Source organism: Nycticebus coucang, chromosome 22, assembly GCF_027406575.1.
Source record: "Nycticebus coucang isolate mNycCou1 chromosome 22, mNycCou1.pri, whole genome shotgun sequence".
Taxonomy (NCBI): Eukaryota; Metazoa; Chordata; class Mammalia; order Primates; family Lorisidae; genus Nycticebus; species Nycticebus coucang.
In genome coordinates this window covers 51,487,232-51,506,656 of record NC_069801.1, presented here as the reverse complement: position 1 = coordinate 51,506,656, position 19,425 = coordinate 51,487,232, and the positions used below count along the sequence as shown (strand labels likewise).

General features: G+C 52.9%; 1 protein-coding gene and 1 pseudogene across 6 annotated transcripts in view; both read right to left on the bottom strand.

Moving 5' to 3' along the window:
* Nucleotides 1-61: 61 nt before the first annotated feature.
* The window catches only part of ACOT11 (acyl-CoA thioesterase 11), a 62,908-nt gene continuing 43,544 nt past the window's right edge, over nucleotides 62-19,425 (bottom strand). For all 6 annotated transcript variants that reach the window (XM_053576940.1, XM_053576942.1, XM_053576944.1 and 3 more), the window contains exons 5-16: nucleotides 19,025-19,123; nucleotides 18,477-18,612; nucleotides 12,729-12,885; nucleotides 10,883-11,002; nucleotides 8,829-8,973; nucleotides 7,581-7,636; nucleotides 6,400-6,466; nucleotides 5,989-6,072; nucleotides 4,547-4,680; nucleotides 1,768-1,899; nucleotides 1,366-1,492; nucleotides 62-290 (exon numbers count right to left, since the gene is read on the bottom strand). In XM_053576940.1, the coding sequence (XP_053432915.1) occupies nucleotides 135-290; nucleotides 1,366-1,492; nucleotides 1,768-1,899; nucleotides 4,547-4,680; nucleotides 5,989-6,072; nucleotides 6,400-6,466; nucleotides 7,581-7,636; nucleotides 8,829-8,973; nucleotides 10,883-11,002; nucleotides 12,729-12,885; nucleotides 18,477-18,612; nucleotides 19,025-19,123 (1,413 nt within the window). In that variant the 3' untranslated portion in view covers nucleotides 62-134. The remainder of the gene's footprint in view (nucleotides 291-1,365; nucleotides 1,493-1,767; nucleotides 1,900-4,546; nucleotides 4,681-5,988; nucleotides 6,073-6,399; nucleotides 6,467-7,580; nucleotides 7,637-8,828; nucleotides 8,974-10,882; nucleotides 11,003-12,728; nucleotides 12,886-18,476; nucleotides 18,613-19,024; nucleotides 19,124-19,425) is intronic.
* LOC128575456 (alpha-tocopherol transfer protein-like) lies at nucleotides 14,962-18,453 on the bottom strand (annotated as a pseudogene).

Here is a 19,425-nt window from a genome sequence, read left to right as displayed (position 1 = left end):
GCCAGCGGGCCTCAGGGGGAAGGCTTCCCATGGGGGAGGCAGGGAGGAATAAATCCCTATCTTCTCCACACACTGCATGTAGTCCTTGGAGGCAGGATGGAGTTGGGTGGGTGTGCTGTGACCACTGAGGGCTCCTACAGGGTCTGGAGGCTGGGGGCCAGATCATTCCGGTTGTCCAAGAGGAATTGCTCACAAGCCTTGAAGGTGGTGTAGAACTCAGAGGAGAGGCCGGCCACATTGGTGGTCACGTAGTTGATGTAGCCCGGGGTGGCCTGGTTGTAGTAGGATACCTGCAGGCAGAGGGCCAGGCTAGGGGAGGGCGTGCTCAGTGTAACGGGGGAGGCGGGCAAGCCAGTGGGCACCCAGCAGGTGCCGGCCAGCCTTGCTCTTTTGCAAGGACAGCAAGCAACTGGCTCTATGGGGTCTGGGGAGGTGGCCAGACTGGCAGGCACCACTCCTTCCAGCAGCTCTCCTCATTGGCTCCCCTGTCACTGCACACCGCATTCTCCACTAGCTGGGAGGTCCTCAGGCAGGGACTGGATGTCCAGTGCCCAGCACCAAACCCCATTTAAAATAAAGGTGTTCTGGGGCCGCAGAGGTATTAGCCTGAGGCTGGTGCTGAGGAGCTCGTTGGTTTAACAGTATTAATTCAACAAACACTGGCCCCGCCTGGGTGAGTCGCAGGGGCAGGGCTGTAGCAGGAGCTGTGAGCGAGGACAGGAGCTGTGGTGTTCCCACCCTCTGTCGGCCTCCTCCCCACTTTTTCAATTAACTTTCACCACCCTTCTGAGTTTTATGGGCCCACAGAGCCATATAAAGCCTTCCTACACAAGAAGGGGTATAAACAATGAGATAGAATTTTAGATGAGATCCAAGCCTTCTCTTCCCGGTATCCAGAGCTTTTTCCGAGACCACACAGCAGCCCCTGACTCTCCCCTGCACAGATTAGATTTTTTTTAAAGAGACAGTCTCACTTTATTACCCTTGGTAGAGTGCTGTGGTGTCACAGCTCACAGCAACCTCCAACTCCTGGGCTTAGGTGATTTTCTTGCCTCAGCCTCCCGAGTAGTTGAGACTATAGGTGCCAGCCACAACACCCAGCTATTCTTTTGTTGCAGTTTGGCTGGGGCCGGGTTTGAACTCGCCACCCTCAGTATATGGGGTCGGCGCCCTACCCACTGAGCCACAGGTGCCACCCCACAGATTAGATCTTAACAAAGGCTGGTCTTCAGCCCATGACCTTCTTAGCCTCCCCCAAACTGGAAGGGGGAGCCTGCTGGGAGGCGCCTCTGATCTAGAACTGAGCTGGCCCAATAACGCTAGACTCAATATGCCAGGTGGGGTGTGAGGGGGCACAGGCCTTACCTTGGTCAGCTGGTCCCCCTCACGCCAGAGGCAGAACCCTGAGCAGAGGGTCTCCCCACGTCTGTATTCTGGGGTTTCTCTGTGAGTGGGCAGTGTGACTGACCTCAGAGCGATGACATAGGGGTCCCTAGAGCGGAGGAAGGGTAGGAAGGGACAGGGATCACCACAGAAGAAGTTGAGGGCCTATTCTGCCCTGAGCCCCAGACACCAGGGCAGGGATGCCTCTGCTCTAGGGTATGAGTGGCCCCAGGGAAACTACTGTCATCCACTCATGGTAAAACCAGAGCAGCCCAGGAAAGTCTGGGGATGCCTGAGATCCCACAGCACACAACAGCAGAGCTCTGCCCCTAGGTGACACTGCTTCACCCTATCACATCCCTCGGTGGGCGGGCAGCCACCCACCCGTTGTCACAAGGCTTTCTTCGGGAGGCCAGGATCACGAAGTCCTGGGGCTTGGTGTCGTCACCCAGGGCAGGGCTGATGACATGGTAGATGGCATCATCCTCGTCCACCTGCTGCACCAACTCCACGCTCCTGTTGGGAGGTGGGAGCTCAGGGCCCGGGGAGCCATGCCATGCCGGGCCCCCAGCACCTGTGATGCTCGTGTCTTCCCCTGTACTGCTTGGCAGCAGCCAGCAGAACACAAAGGTATCTAGACAGACATATATGCACAGACACGTGGATCAGCTCTACTCCACACAGATGCATCCGTGTCTGCAGGCACACACCCCACACAGAGGGATACAACGCAATGGCTTCACGGCTGTACTTAATATTTAGTGAGTGCCCACTGTGTCTGGAGCCCAGGAAATGACCCATCCACAGAGGGCTGAGGAAGCAGGGCTGGGGTGTGTCCAGGCTGTGAGGAAGTGGAGATGTGTCCCCAGGCCTGGGCGCACAGGTGCCCAGGTACACACGTAGGTTCACAGCAGCACACAGGTACACACGACCATGTATAGCACCCTCCTTAATCTCCCAGCTTCACTCAGAGCCTGCCCATTTGCGTGCTGTGGGCAGGGCAGGGCAAAGGAATTAGGGGCTCTCTTTACTTTGCGCCATTTCCCCCAAGTCCTGTCAAGATTTCATCTGGCCCTCCAGGTCCACATGAAGCTTCCTGCAAGGAGCCTTTCCTGTCACATGTAGGACTATCCTGCCCTGCACGAGACACCCACTGCTGAATCACCTCTCTGGCTTCTAGAAGGACACTGCCAGCAGGTCTAGCCAGACAGCCATGGTGGCTCACATCTATTATCCTAGCACTCTGGGAGGATGAGCCAGGAGGACCATTAGAGGTCAGGAGTTCGAGACTATCCTGAGCAAGAGTGAGACCCCGACTCTAGTAAAAACAGAAACTAGGGTGGCACCTGTGGCTCAAGGAGTAGGGCACCAGTCCCATATGCTGGAGGTGGCGGGTTCAAACCTAGCCCTGGCCAAAAACCACACACACAAAAAAAAGAAATAAACTAGGGCAGCGCCTGTGGCTCAGTCGGTAAGGCGCCGGCCCCATATATCAAGGATGGCAGGTTCAAACTCAGCCCCGGCCAAACTGCAACAAAAAAATAGCCGGGCGTTGTGGCGGGCACTTGTAGTCCCAGCTACTCGGGAGGCTGAGGCAGGAGAATCGCCTAAGCCCAGGAGTTGGAGGTTGCTGTGAGCTGTGTGATGCCATGGCACTCTACCGAGGGCCATAAAGTGAGACTCTGTCTCTACAAAAAAAAAAAACAAACAGAAACTAGCCAGGGACAGTGGTGTGTGGCTGTAGCCCCAGCTAATCAGGAGGCTGAAATCTGAGAGATAGAGCTAGACTCTGAAAAAGTAAAAATATGGCAACACAGCTGGGCACACTGAATTTCTAAATTGCAAGACCCTCCTTGTGGGAATAGTCAGGAATATAGGCCCCTCACAACATCATTGTTACAGAGATCACCAAAGACCTCCAAGCTGGGATATTGGCAGAATAGAAAGTGACTTTGAAGGGACCTGAAAAAATAACAGTTTAAACTTTAAAGTTCCCATATTAAACACTGAAATTTTGGCTATTTTCCTAAGAATATATTTATCTTCTAGATAAGTTCAAAAAGATACTCATATGAATAGTCAGTAAATTTAGGGAATAAATGTATTCAAAGGAATAATATTAGTATTCATAGGCACTCTCTATATTAAAAAAATAACATTCAGCTGGGCTTGGTAGCTCAAGCCTGTAATCCTAGCACTGTGGGAGGCCAGGGCAGGAGGATCTTTGAGCTCAGGAGTTCCAAACCAGCCTGAGCAAAAAGCCAGACTCTGTCTCCACTGAAAATCGAAAAAAACCAGCCAGGCATTATGGTGGACACCTGTAGTCCCAGCTACTCGAGAGGCTGAGGCAGGAGGATAACTTAAACCCAGGAGTTGGAGGTTGCAGTGAGCTAGACTGAGGCCATGGCACTCTAGCCTGGGCAGCAGAGTAAGACTGTTGTCTGAAAAAACAAACATATACATACAGACAGAGAGAGAAGTATGTATATTCATTGGATTAGCAATGTAGGCTTCTATGAAAAAAATAACATGCAGGTACATATTCATAAAAAAGAATCAGCAAACTTAGTGAATTTAGCAAATCGGCTATCCTACTAGCCTGAACCTGGGTGGGGGTCCCATGCACTCTGCCTTCCGACCCCACCCCAAGCAGTTCTTAAACCCACTTTGGGAACACATCTCCAGAGAACAGTTTGAAACTCTGCTATCCCTGAATGCAAATCCATGACTCACCCGCTAAGTATCCATTTTATTTGTCTTTTAAGAGGAGTGGGGGGGGGGGGCAGCCTCATTATGTTGCCCAGGCTAGAGTGCAGTGGCCATTCACAAGTGCAGACACAGTGCACTACAGCTTCAAACTCCTGCCTCCTGAGCAGCCCCACTGCACCTGGGCAAGTACCCATTTTAGGAGGAGCGGAACTGAGGCCCCAGAAAAGAAGTGACTTGTCCACTGTCACACAGCCATTTGGGATGGAAACAACTTGAGGCCTTCAACTCCAATTCCAGGCTCGGTCCCATCCCTGAGGGCTCAAAATACCCATGACTCTGACACCTATCTGACTACAGTTTATCCCCACTCCCACCCACCCCAGACCCTAAAGGACAGCAGGGACAGAGCAGAAGGAGGATGTGCTGCTCCCCCACCCGCCATCCTGTCCCTCACCGATAATGCTTGTCCCACCCTGGCCTCTGAGACAGGTCTGAGAGCAGCTGGAAGGCCTGGGCAGCATCCACATGCACCACCATCTCCAGGTGGAAGGAGAGGAACTTGTCATCCTCCAGAGTATACAGGCGGACCTGCATTGGACAGAGAGCAGCCTCATTCCCGCGCCCCCTCCCCAGACTATGTTGGGTGGCAGGGGAGCTAATGAGGATGCCGGAGGCCAGGGCTGGAAGCTCAGGGCGGCCCCCGACATGCTGCCATGTGACATGTTGTGTGACTGTGAACAAGTGTCTCAACCTCTCTGAGCCCAGTCGCATCCCTGTGAAGATGGGCTGCTAAGAGAATGCAGCACATAGTGGATAGGAAGGTGCCTTAAGAAGCAGCAACTGGCTCGGCACCTGTAGCTCAGTGGCTAGAGCGCCAGCCACATACACCAGAGTTGGCGGGTTCAAATCCAGCCCAGCCTGCCAAACAGCAATGACAACTACAACCAAAAAATGGCCAGGCGTTGTGGTGGGTGCCAATAGTCCCAGCTACTCAGGAGGCTGAGGCAAGAGATCGCTTAAAGCCCAAAAGTTAGAGGTTGCTGTGAGCTGTGATGTCACAGCACTCCACTGAGGGCAACATAGTGAGACTCTGTCTCAAATAAAAAGAAAAAGAAAAAATTAAAAAATAAATAAACAATGAAGCAGCAACTGAGACAACATGCAATGGGTCCTCTGAGTCAGCTGCCCCTCCTGCCCCCTGTCCCTCCCCCAGGTGGTGGCAGCTTGTCCAAGTGTACAGGCAGGTGGCAGAGCGCAGGCCTCCCCAGCCACGCCTGCCCACTGTCCCCTCCCTGCAGCAACTTCCTGCAGAAGAGCAGAGAGGAAGGAGGAAGCGGCTGGGCAGAGAGCAGCCAGAGGGGGACAGGCAGGAGAGAAGGACTTGGGGGTCCTCTCCAGGCCCTGCGGGGGCAGATATGTTCCCATAATCTCACCCAATCTCTTTGAAGAAATCCCCTTCTGACATAAATGGATTTGTTTGTTTTGTTTTGAGGTTTCTTTGTTGGTCTTTTTTTTTTTTTTGAGACAGAAGTCTCACTCTGGTGTCCTAAGTAGAGTGCTAGGCCTCAACCTAGCCCACAGCAACCTCAAACTCCTGGGTTCAAGTGATCCTCCCACCCCAGACTCACAAGTAGCTGGGATTAAAGGCATCCACCACAACACCCGGATAATTCTTCTATTTTTGATAGAGATGGGGTCTCACTTTGCTCAGGCTGGTCTTGAACGCCTGAGCTCAAAGGATCCTCCTGCTTTGGCCTCCCAAAGTGCTAGGATTACAGATGTGAGTCACCAAGGAGGCTGGCCAGACCTAAGTTGTTTGAGAGAGTCCCTGGAGTGCCACCAGCCACTTCCAGCCACTCAGAGCAGAAAGGAAAGACTGGGGGTGGGTCCAGCTACCTGACTGATCTCCGAAGACAGCACCCAGTTGTCCTTGGCCACGAGCATCTTCAGGGAGGAGACGTTGTTGTAGCTCAGGTACACCTGGAAGAGTGCACAGATGCTGCCCTCCTCCCCCTCTGGGGGAGGAAGCGGAACAGGGACTGTGCAAAGACCCCTGGGCTTTGGGGAAGGAGGTCCAATCTTGGCTCCACCCTCTGTGTGACCCCAGACATATCACTCTGCCTCTCGGGGTCACAGCTCTCCTGCCAAACAAGGGGACACAGGCAAGGCCTCTGCTAACTATATGGTCACGAGGTCCAGCATTCGTATCCTGTCCCCTCAGGCCTTCTTCCAAACCCACGCTGACAATCAGGGCAGGTGGGGACCCCATGGACCTGAGCACTGTCCCCTTGGAGCAGAGGGCCTTACCTGGTTGCTCGGGTCCCAGGGGACAGAGAGAGGCACCTCTGTCTGCTTACAGGACACGATGTACTTCCTAGGAGGGAGGATGACAACCTGGGTCCCTTGGCAGTCCATCACTTTTTCCTTTATTTTTTTTGAGACAGAATCTTACTTTATCGCCCTCAGTAGAGTGCTATGGCGTCACAGTTCACAGCAACCTCCAACTCTTGGGCTTAAGCGATTCTCTTGCCTCAGCCTCCCAAGTAGCTGGGACTACAGGCGCCTGCCACAACGCCCAGATATATTTTGTTGCAATTCCCATTGTTGTTGTTTTAGCTGGCCGGGGCAGGGTTCAAACCCGCCACCCTTGGTATATGGGGCCCATGCCCTACCCACTGAGCCACAGGCGCCGCCCCACTTTTTCTTTTTTTTTTTGAGACAGTCTCACTCTGTCACCCTAGATAGAGTGCTGTGATATCATAGCTCATAGCAACATCACACTCTTGGGCTCAAGCAATCCTCTTGCCTCAGCCTCCCGAGTGGCTGGGACTCCAGACATGTGTCACCATGTCAAGGGAAACTCAGAGTCTTAAGGCTCAGTCCTCTACACCCCTGCTGAATGACTTCACCCTCATGCCTCAGTGTCCTCATGTGAGAAATGGGATCCTTGGTCACATCCACCTCACAGGGTGGTCGCAAGGAGAACCCTTGGCATATAGTAAGTGCTGCATAAACGCATACTTTCTTTTTGACAACAGCTTGGGAACCCTGGTGTGTTACGGCCTCTCCACTTTGTAAAGGGCTTTCACAGTGGAGTAGATACACCTGGGTTTGCAGCCTGAGCAACTGCCTCCTCTTCCGAACCTTTCCTTCATCTGCCAAAGGGGCGTCAGAGTCAATGGAAGGGGCGCGGCATTTCAAATTGGCCAGACCCAGCCAGGGTTGAATTCTGACTCTGCTTATCATGCTTATCTGTGTGACTGTGGGTAAGCCACCCAACCCCTCTGTCCTCAGTGTCCTTCCCTGGACAACAGGTCACAGACCACTGTGTCATGAGGCCTAAATAAGAGGCTGAACGGATGTACTGTAAAGGACCCCACCCAGGGCCCAACACATGGGCAGCCCAAAGGAATGAGAGTGCCCTGGGGTGAGCAGAGCAGGACACAGGCCTGACCCTGCGTTCCTGCCCAGGCCCAGCCGCCACTCACCTGTCCAGGCGGATCTTCTTCCTAGCACTGGCCTCCCGGTACCTCCGCTCACCATCCTGGGGAGGAAGTAGGGATAGGTTGCAGGAAGGACACCAGGTACTCCCTTGCCCTGTCCCTGCCCCTCCCCACCCTCAGGGTGCAAGGAGGCCCTACAGCCCTCAAGTGGACTCAGGCCTTACTGGGGCAGCTGGACCAAAACCTCCTGGCCAGGAAAGTGCTGGGGACCCATGCTGTAGCCTAGATATCCTCAGACTCTATGAGTGACCTTGGACACACACTTCCCCTCACCAGCCTCAGTTTCCTCATCTGTAAAATGGGACCCTTACAGGGCACTCACAGTGGTAACAAGAGCCCACCTGTTTTGAGCACTTGCTACATTCCAGTCCCAAAGTGCTTTTCACACAAAATTCCATCTAATCTTCACAACTGTCTGCTGAGGTAGCATATGCTCCCCACTCCACAAGGAGCCTGACACACAGGCTATGTGGCTTGCCCCAGGTCACAGTGTAAGAGGCAAAGCCAGGATCAGAACTCCATGGCCTGACTTGAGCCCTGACTTGGCAACACCACCTCTGATGTCCCCCACTTGCAAGCACAAAATGACTACATGGGGAGTAGCCGTGGCCATGGCCCCTCCACCCCCAGCCACTCCAGCCTGCCGCACTGCATAGCCCATGGAGGCAGGCAGGTGGGGCAGGGGCCTTCCCAGAGGGAGGGACGGGCTCTCCTCAGCCACAGGAGGCGCACAGAGCATTTTTCAAGAGCCCGTCTGATCCCTGACTTGTCCCTAGGCCCCTTGCACGTGTCACCATCATGCTTTGTACTGAGAGGTGCCAGGGCTCAGCCAGGCACAGAGTCAGCAGCCCACACACCGCCCACAGCCTGGCGAAGCAAGGACTGTGCATATGCCCATCTCACAGATGGGGACTGAAAGCTGGCAGAGGGCACTTCCTTAAACGCTGCAGAGGTCAGGTTCCAACCCTCATCCGACTCTAAGGCCCGTGCTCTTCCAACTCCACAGGCTTGTGATGGCTCATTAACACCTCACCACGAGCCAGACCAACATGTGTGTTCCAAGTTCTGTCAAGCTAGGTGCCTGCCTTGCACAAGGGGCACCCAGGGCTCACAACCAGAACTCAGAGTTGGCTGTGCCCTCAGGCCTGTCTGGGGGCTGGGAAGCTCCACCACTTCTAGGCAGAGAAGAGGGGAAGGGAGCTGCCGGTGGGGCAGGGCGATGCCCCCACTCACCCCAGGCTGGGGCCGAATCCAGGGAAGCAACTGGGGTTGGTCATCTTCATCCAGGACCACAAAGGTCATGAAGGCGCTGTTGATGTGCCTCGGGTGGGTCTCAGCCTCCTGGCGATAGGCCTCCACGCACACGCCCACCTCCATGCTGGGGGAGGGAGAGCGGCTTGCATGCCAGACACACCTTCCCAAGGCCACACACCCCCAACACACACACACACACATGTGCACATGCACTCCTGCAGTCCTTCCAGGAACCAGGCCTGTTCCCACAGGCAAGACATCTAAAACCTCTCCCTCCATCAATGTTCACAGAGCACCTACTGTGTGTCAGCTCTGTGGGGACCAGAAATGAATACTCTGAATATACCTGTCCAATCCATGCTTCACAGGCTAACAGCTGGGGCAGGTGACAACAAACAAGAACGCTAAGATACAAATATACAGTCATAAACTGCAATGGCTACGATGGGACAGAAGCCAGGAGGTGGAGGTGAACAGTCTAGTCAGAAAAGATGTCCCTGAGCACATATCCGTGAGCACCGTGACAGCCACAGCCCTGACAGCTCAGTGGCTGCTGTTCATGGCTAGCTTATCATCTTTATTAATTACAAAATAGCAGCCACCACCATGCCCCTTGCTTAGGAATTGCTAATGATTGCATAATGTGGACATTATACAGATCGCAAAAGCAAGACCTGGGACAGGGCAATAATTTTCCCAGGTCACATAACCAGGCAGGAAGAAAATCTAAACTAGAGACCAGGTCTTGCAGTTCCTGGGAAATGGCTTTTCCCTGCAGAGCAATAGAATGTGTTTGGGGCAGACTGCAAATAGCAACAGAAATAATAATAATAAAACAATAATAATCATCACCGTCACAGCCGTAATGGCTGACGATTGCAGAACATTTTCTCTGGCATTCTGCTAGTAGCACGTCGTTGAATCCTCTTAACTTGTAGGTAGTTGTGCTGGGCTTCATTTTACAGACAAAATAACTGAGGCTCAGAGGGGTTAAGTAACTTGCCCAAAGTCACACAGCTAGTAAGAGGTGGAGCCAAACTTGAATTCAGGTTGCCTGCCTCACATCTCTCACTTTTTTTTTTGAGACAGAGTCTCACTATGTCAACCTCAGTAGAGTGCTGGGGTCACAGCTCACAGCAACATCAAACTCTTGGGCTTAAGTGATTCTCTTGCCTCACCCTCCCAAGTAGCTGGGAACACAGGCGCCCGCCACAACCCCTGGCTATTGTTGTTGATGTTATTGTTGTTTAGCAGGCCCACGCTGTCGTTTGAACCCACCATCCCTGGTGTATGTGGCCAGTGCTCTAACCACTGAGTTACGGGCACCGAGCCAACATGCCTCACTTTTAATGATTACATCATGATCTCTTGAAATCACAAAAAAATATACTTATTTAAAGTAAGCTTTCTAGTCGAGCGTTGTGGCAGTCGCCTGTAGTCCCAGCTACTCGGGAGGCTGAAGCAAGATAATCGCCTAAGCCCAAGAGCTGGAGCTTGCTGTGAGCTGTGACGCCACAGCACTCTACCAAGGGCAACAAAGTGAGACTCTATCTCTAAAAAAAATAAATGAAGTAAGCTTTCATGGGAGTAGGCATCAGAATTCATTCCAAAGTAAGGGCTTCAGGGACTAATTGTTCTGGGAAAGGGTTTGATAAACAACTGAACGCTGGCAAGAAGTGGTCCCCAGATCCGAGCGCCCACAATGGGCCTGGCCTAGAAGGCAGGAGAGAGGAAGAGAGGCACTGAGAACGTGGTAGGATCCGAGACTGGGGGCGGCTCAGGGGCTGGGGGAGCTAGAGGACAGAGCCCCAACCCAGTCAGGGTGGGCAGGACTGGGAGTCAGCCGAGGCCCCAGAGCAGGGAATATCAGAGTGAATTTGGGTGATGATGAAGGGACCCAGCAGCCAGGCAGGGCTGTAGACCTGGTCTGCAGGGCAAAGGATTCTTGGCAGGTTTGCAGCAGGGTCCTTCCTAGGGTCAGGAAGAGCCCTCAACCCTGCACAGCCCCAGCCACGCCCAGCCCAGTCCCTCACCTATGTTTGAAGGCATTGTTCACAATAGCCTTGAGCACCAGACGGTCCCCGACCTGGGACGGGCCTCGGAAGTGGAACATCTCGATGGCCTTCAGCGTGGGGTGGGCTCGGCAGAGCCGACTGAGGAGGGGGGGGGTGAGGAGACAGGAGAAATGGCCCCAGCACTTAAGCCACTGGCTTGGGCCAGCCTTCTTCTCCCATCCCCGACCAAGGCTGGAACCACTCATACCACCCTCTACCCTCTGATCCACCCACTGCCACCCAACACTGTGACACTTCCGCTCAGAGGCACGGAACTAAAGGCCCATTTCTTTTCTTTTCTTTTCTTTCTTTCTTTTTTGAGACAGAGTCTCATTTTGTTGCCCTTGGTAGAGTGCTGTGGCATCACAGCTCACAGCAACCTCCAACTCCTGGGCTTAAGGGATTCTCTTGCCTCAGAGTAGCTGGGACTTACAGGGCCTGCCACAACGCCCGGCTTTTTTTGTTGTTGCTGTTTTAGCTGGCTGGGGTCAGGTTCGAACCCACCACCCTCGGAATATGGGGCTGGCGCCCTACCCATTGAGCCACAGTTGCCGCCCTAAAGTCCTATTTCACAGGATAGGATACTGAGGTCTAGGTGCATGGCTGAAAAAGAGCTGAGTCTGAGGTGGCAGAAAAAAGTCTCAGCAGGGCTTGGGATAAACCCCTTCCCCGTTTTCTTTCCAACTTTTACAACCTTGGTACCTGCTGCTCCCACTACTTGAAGGCCCCCCCACCTTGCCTAGAGCTACTCGTTCACCCGAGGCACTCCTCTTGCAGGCAGCCTTCCCTGACCGCGGGCTCTCACCCTCCTCCGAGATCTCACTGCACTTCCAGTGGGAGCCTCCTGAAATGGCACAGCTTGGGCACTGCCTCCCGCAGGAGGAGGGGCCCTTGAGCCAGGCTCCAAAGCACAAGGAAGACTCTCCGCAGCTGAGGAGGACGGGGGTGGAAGGGTACCCCTGGCAGAGGGGACAGCAAGTACAAAGGCACAGAGCTGGGAGGGTGTCAATTAGTGCATGTCAGTTACCCAGCTATACAAAATCTCATCATGTTCAGGGTAGAACGAGCCTCAGACAGGCTCAGAGGTAATAAGAGAAAGATGACATTCACTTCTAAGAAGAAGGGAATAGTCAGCCATGGGCTTATGGAGGAGCCGGGCAGGTTTTTAGCAGCTAAACAATAGCAGGAAGTGACAGCAGAAGGACAGGCAGGGCTGGGAGAGTAGGGATAGGCAAATGTGGCTACAAGGAGGAATGCAGGCAGGGCCCGATCAAGGGGAGGCTCTCGTGGTCAGCAGGCCTGGTGTTCCCCATGTAAGCAAGGGGGCTGTGGAGGGCTTCTGGAATAGAGGAAGGAATGGTCATTTCACCAAAAATCACTCCTGTCTGGTTCTCTGGGTCTGAAAGCTGTGAGTTACCCTAACAGAACAGCTAAGCTGGCTCAGCACCTGTAGCTCAAGCAGCTAAGGTGCCAGCCACATACTAGAGCTGGCAGGTTCGAATCCAGCCCAGGCCTGCCAAACAGCAATGACAACTACAACCAAAAAATAGCTGGGCACTGTGGCGGGCACCTGTAGTCCCAGCCACTTGGGAGGCTGAGGCAAAAGACTCCCTTAAGCCCAGGAGTTGGAGGTTGCTGTGAGCTGTGACGCCACAGAACTCTAACCAGGACAACAGCTTGAGGCTCTGTCTCAAAAAAAAGAACAGCTAAGCTTTCAGAAGCCTTGAATGCCAACACCAAGCCAGGGTTTCTGCTCCCCAGGGAGCTGGCTGAGGGAAGGAGGTGAGAAAAGGTGGAGAGGCAGAGGCAGCAGGCTTTTCCTTACCTGGCTGCGATGGTGGCCACGTTCTCCATCCATGCCATGATCTGGCCCCCAAACGTGTTGCCCTGGTGATTGGCGTGGGGGGGCAGCACCAGCTCCACACTCTCCACTCGGGTCTTCTCTGCTGGCACCATGCAGCTGCAGTCTCTGCTCTCCAGGTCTGACGGGGGCAGGCAAAAGGAGTGAGGCAGGGAGGTAAGAAGGTTCCCGAAGGGAGCCCCCGCCCACGGGCAGCCCCCGACCCCACCTCTACTCGGGCACCTCCATTTACTCAGCACCAAGTGTGCACAAGGCACAGGCGGGCCCTGGGTGAGGCATGGAGGACACAGGCTGGAAGAGAGGAGCCCGCCACAGGGCAGTGGACGGAACACCAGCTTTCAGACAAGACACACCTGGTCTGAGCGTCAGTTCTGCCCCACATAATCTATGTGACCTGGGGCAAATCAATGACTTCTGAATCTCGACTGCCTCATCTGTAAAGGGCAGGTGTCAGATCTGGTGCAAGGGGACTGCTGAAGGTGAAATGTGATCATGGTTGTAAGATCCACTCGCCAAAGGGATAGTTCCTCCCCGTCCTCTGCCCTGACAGTTCCCTTGTCCCTGGGCAGACGTGGTGTTAGGACACCCTCCATAAGAGAGGCCGGGGAGCAAGGAGCCTCAGGCACCAGGGGGGACGGATTCTGATGTGCCCCACCCAACCCAAGGGGGTCACACTCGTTGCCCATCTCCAGAAAGCGACCTCTTCAGCAAGGGCACATCAGAGAGGGCATGTCACATGACATGCGGGCTCTTGGAGGTGCCACAGACAGAGTGGGGGCCTAGAGGACGAGAAGCTGAGGATGGTCTGGAGACAGGATGGGCAGGATATTCTCGGGGCCCACAGCCTTCAGTTTGGCTGGAGCTGGAGTGAGCCAGAGGCCCGATACCAGGCAAAGGCGGGCCCTTGGGTGCAACAGCTGTCAGTGCAGAAGGGATTCAAGGAGGGCTGCAGTGAGATGATGGGTCACGGACACCTTGATAACTGTAGAAAGAGCTGGGCCTCCCCTGCCCTGACCTCCAAGCCCTACATAAATAGGGTACATGGAATTCACAATACAGCTTGCTGCTTTACTGGGCTTAGCAAGCTCCCCCGACTCTGGGTAGCTGAATGACCTGTTTTTGTTTTTGTATTTTGTTGCTGTTGTTTTTGTAGAAAAGATGTTTTCATTTTTTTTTTTTTTTTGTAGAGACAGAGTCTCACTGTACCGCCCTCGGGTAGAGTGCCGTGGCGTCACACGGCTCACAGCAACCTCTAACTCCTGGGCTTCCGCGATTCTCTTGCCTCAGCCTCCCGAGTAGCTGGGACTACAGGCGCCCGCCACAACACCCGGCTATTTTTTTTTATTGTTGCAGTTTGACCGGGGCTGGGTTTGAACCCGCCACCCTCGGCATATGGGGCCGGCGCCCTACTCGCTGAGCCACAGGCGCCGCCCGAAAAGATGTTTTCAATGTTTATCAGGCTGGTCTTAAACTTTGAGCCTTAAGCAATCCTCCCACCTCATTCTACCAAAGTACCAGGATTATAGGTATGATCCACCATGCCCAGCCCCTGAGTGAGTTTTTTCTTTTTTTTCAAGACAGAATCTCACTATGTCACCCTTGGTAGAGTGCCATGGCATCACAGCTCACAGCAACCTCAAATTCCCGGGCTTAAGCGATTTTCTTGCCTCAGCCTCCCAAGTAGCTGGGACTACGGGCGCCGACCACAATGCCCAGCTATTTTTTTCTTTTGTTGTAGTTGTCATTGTTGTTTAGCTGGCCCCAGCCAAGTTGGAAGCTGCCAGCCCCAGTGTATGTGACCGGCTTCCTAACCACTGAGTCAAGGGCACCAAGCCTCCAGATACTAGCCAGGCGCAGTGGCTCACACCTGTAATCCTAGCACTCTGAGAGGCCGAGGTAGGCACATCACTTGAGCTCACAAGTTCAAGACCAGCCTGAGCCAGAGTGAGACGCTCTCTCTAAAAACAGCCATGCATTGGGTGGCGCCTGTAGCCCAAGTGGCTAAGGTGCCAGCCACATACACCAGAGCTGGCGGGTTCGAATCCGGCCCGGGCCTGCCAATGACAACTATGAGCAAAAAATAGCTGGGTGTTGTGGCGGGCACCTATAGTCCCAGCTACTTGGGAGGCTGAGGCAAGAGAATAGCTTAAGCCCAGGAGTTGGAGGTTGTTGTGAGCTGTGACACCACAGCACTCTACCCAGGGCAATATCTTGAGGCTCTGTCTCAAAAAAAAATACATAAAATAGCCAGGCATTGTGGTGGGCACCTATAGTCCTAGCTACTCAGGAGGCTGAGACAAGAGAATCTCTTGAGCCCAAGAGTTTGAGGGTGCTACAGACTACAACACCACAGCACTCTACCGAAGGTGACAAAGTGAGACTCTGTCTCAAAAAAACAAAACAAACAAAAAACCAAAATGGAGTCTTGCTTTTTGTTTTTTTGTTTGTTTTTTACTTTTAGTTTTTGTTTTTATTTATTTTTTTGTAACCACTATAGTCAGGTTTATAATATACGACCAGAGTCTCAGGGATGGAAAGGTTCATTCAAGATCATGGTCATCTCACCTGGCCTCACAAAAGCCATCTTTTGAAGTTTAACCATCACTACTCAAAGGATATTGGTATCAATGAGTTCCAGAAATACATATACTAGTTTCTTTGCAGTCAAGGCCAAATGGTGACACATTCTTCATGGAAAGGTCTATGTGTACCACAGAAAAACAGGAATCCAACTATTTGTATCTAGATAGGCGTTTTTCTAGACAGAAAATCTCACATTCAGTAACTACACCAAATCCCAGTACCTCAGCAGCCAGATGGGCCCTAGACGTCATCTCACCCACCTCATTTTATACATTTTTGAGAAAGCTGAGGCCCACAGAGGTTTTGTCCATAGTTGCATGCCTATGGTCCGGGTCTCTGATTCCTAGGCTGAATTCTTTTAGCTACATACACCTGGAATCCAGTATTTTAGATTGAGTAAGATCATATACTTCTAGGACCCTGTATGATTCTATTGAGAACCAGGGCTAAGGCTTTCTGGGTTTGGGAAAACTTAAGTTTCTATTGCAAGATTCAACCAATGAATCCCAGAGGTGCTTTGAAGTCTCAGGCTTCCAAATTTGATCAGGAAGTGCTGCTGATGTCCTGATGCCGTGCTGATGTCCAGTAAAGGTGCTTTCCAAACCCAGTAATAGCAGCTGGGGCCTCAAACATGGAGTTTCCTAATGAGCAACCGAGGTCCGTGGTCAGGGTTCATGTAAAAGACAAACTCCCAAAGCCACACATTAGGCCACCTTGCAGGCTTAGCCCAAACGTTTTCATAGGAGCAGAGCTGACTGGCCAATCAGGTGGTTTTCTTGAAAGTGGGACCAAAGTGACTTTGTTCCTGATTTTTCTTGCTTCCAAGATGCATAAAAACAGATTTTAAAAAACCCAGATACAGCTTCCTGATTAATAGTTACAAACTGGGATTCCAAATGTTTGGGAATCACTGGGGACATGTTCCATGTCTTCCACGGAATAATTCAAGTAACCCATGACTGGCTAAACTTCAAATCTCGAGGGCTGTTCCTCCATGCTGCAGTTTAATTACAAGGCACAAGACCGAATCCTTGGCACCTTAAGTTCTCCTTGTGCCTCTCCAAAGAAAAAAGGACTTAAAGATGGTGACACAGGGGACAATCTAGTAACAGGAGTACAGCTGTGATTTAACAGCTCGCATGGAGTCATCACACTGTGCATCCGAGGTCAGTCCCTCGGGCAGCAGCGCCTGGTCCAGGATGCCGTCGCAGGCAGGAGCAGGCTGGCAGAACTCTTTGACAAAGTCATCTTCCGAGGCCAGCAGTACTGCATTCCAGGTGGCAGTGTCCAGCTCTCCAGCTGCACCCCCATACTCTCTGGGGAGAATGCTTCTAGGAAGGTTTGTGTGGAATTCCAGGTGGCAGTGTCCAGCTCTCCAGCTGGGCCCCCATACTCTCTGGGCAGAATGCTTCTAGGAAGGTTTGCGTGGAGAGAGTTCAAGTCAGACCCGTGAAGGAAGAATCTGTTTGCTATTTGCTCCTTCAGAAATGGTTTTATGATGGCAAAAATGCCTTTAAATATTCACAGTTCATTCACTACATGCACTGCTTTTATCTGAATGGGGAAACCATCCTGGAGGATGCCTATCACCTTCCTGGCTATAAAAGGGCCAAAATGAGATGCTTTTGATAAGCTCACTCCTTTGTAGTCCGCAAGAATTACAATTCCATTCACCTGGGTTTCTTCAGACTGAATGAGTTTTTCTAACGTCAAGTATATGGCTCGGATGTTTTCGGTAATTGGATAGTTGCTCGGTAATTGGATAGTTGCTCGGTATCCCTCTGTCTGGGCGGAGGCAGAGGACATGGCAGCCCCTGGGGTCAGTGTGAGGCAGCACCGTGAGGAATCCGGAAGCGAGGACATCTTTTAAGGCCTCAGGTTATTGAAGACTTCAGGCCAGCTCCCCCTGCAGCTGTGGTAGTTGACTAGGAGCTGCAGGGCCCAGTCGTAATCAAACTTGCGGGCTCGGAGGAAGCGCAGCAGGAAGGCATTGTCAAGTGACGTGCTAAGGTTCGGGTACTCCTTCTGCACCATGTCACGCAGGGCCTGCACATCCCGAAGTCGCCATTCTGGCTTCTCCTGCAGTTCTTCCCGGGCTTTGGTGACCAGTTCTTTTGTCAGCGAGCACACGTAGCCAGGAGGCTCAGGCGGCGGCGGCTCATTTACGGAGAGTGAGGACACAGAAGGGCTGGTTCTCAGAGAATCGCTTTCTTTGGACTTGAGCTACCAAGATCCCTGCACCATCAGTAGGACAGTGGTTAAATAATATTACCAGGTGAACGGGCTACAATCCTTGTTCACTGCCAGCTCCAGTGTCTGACACATATCAGTGCTTGGCCTGGCTACGGGTTGGAGCGCGGGTCAATGGGCGGCTGGAGCCTCGTCCAGCAGCGTGCACAGAACAGACCCTAGTTTTTGTTTTTGTTTTGTTTTGTTTTGCTTTTTTATTAGTTAGTAACAAAGCTGAGAGCTTTTTATTCCATATCTTGGGAGGGAGAATATGTGTGTGTGTATGTACATGTATTATGTGTGTATATACATATATATAAAAAAAAAATCCTACAGATTTGGCTTGGTGCCTGTAGCTCATAGCTAGGGTACCAGCCACATACACCAGAGCTGATGGGCTCAAATCCAGCCCGGGCCTGCCAAACAACGACAACTACAATCAAAAAATAGTCGCGTGTTGTGGCGGGCACCTGTAGTCCCAGCTACTTGGGAGGCTGAGAATCACTTAAGCCCAAGAGTTTGAGGTTGCTGTGAGCTATGACGCCATAGCACTCTACCCAGGAGGACATAATGAGACTCTGTCTCAAAAAAAAAAAAAAAAAATTCCTACCGATTCTTCAAGCCATAGGTCATACTACCTTCCTAAACACCTCGGCTCCTAGAAAGCCATATGCATTTTTGTGGACAACAAAAAGACTTCCATATGGCCCAGCCCCCTTCACAGTTCCTAGGAGCTGGGGCAGGGACCAAGCACTCCCTTTCCCTAGAGGAGACCTTGGGCCAAGAGGGATGGACAGATCTGGGGCCACCAGTGAGTGCAAATCCCCAGGGGTCTCTCTCCCTCCGGGGCCTGCAGGATGCCAGCTGCCCTCCCCATGCACGCATGGCAGTGCTGCTCACCGTCCTGAATGGCGCAATTGGCCAGGAGATCCTTGATGGTGTCTGCGTAGACCAGGCGCATGCGCCGGCGCTCAGCTGCCACACTGTGCTCCGTCTTCTCCTCCTCTGTCCGTGGAGTGATCTGCTTCAGCTTCACCTATGGGCCGGGGGGCAGGGCAGCAATGCTCAGCTCGAGCTTCCTAAAACAGCACAAGGAGGGCAGGCAGCAGGCCTGGGCTGCTGGCTGGTTGCCAGGCTTCCTCCCCTCTGTGCTGTCCTCCTGCCTCCATGTCGTCCTCACACAGCACATTCATCCTCCACGTGTTCGCCCAGGGAGGGGAGCTGTCACGTGGGGCGTGCAGTGAGACCTAAAGAATCCTCGCATGAGATGCGCAGGGAGAGGTGAGAGGAAGGAGAGAGGGAGGCACCTGGGTCAGACAGCAGTAAGGGGCTGACGGGGCTGGTTCTGGAGGCTCCCTGCCCCCAGACTCATGCCCTGTTCCAGGCACACCATGACGAGTGTCCCCAGGTCACTGAGTAGCATCAGGCAGCCAGGTATAGGTACCCACCTTGGTGATCTCCCGGTGGGCCACAAAGGTGGCCAAGGCCTTGCACACATTCCACTGCTTCTCAGAGCACAGGTCCTCGGAGGTCACCTGGATGCCCACCTGGACAGGAAGAGTCAGGTGGGTGGAACAGGGAGGGAAGACACAGAGCTGGTCAAGAGAGGCCCCTGGGACAGAGACAGGACATCACCCCCAGGCCAGGCCTCCGCTGATTCTGTACCACCTACCAGGCCTAGGGCGCTAGAGACCTGGGGTAATTCTGACTCCGTCCCTCACTCCCAGGGAAACCTTGGGCAAGTCACTTCCCTTCTCTGGTCTTGGTTTCCTCCTCTGTAAAATGGGAGTGATCACACCTGCCTTCTCAAGGTTACTAGGAGGCTTAAAATGAGACTGCGTCCGCAAAA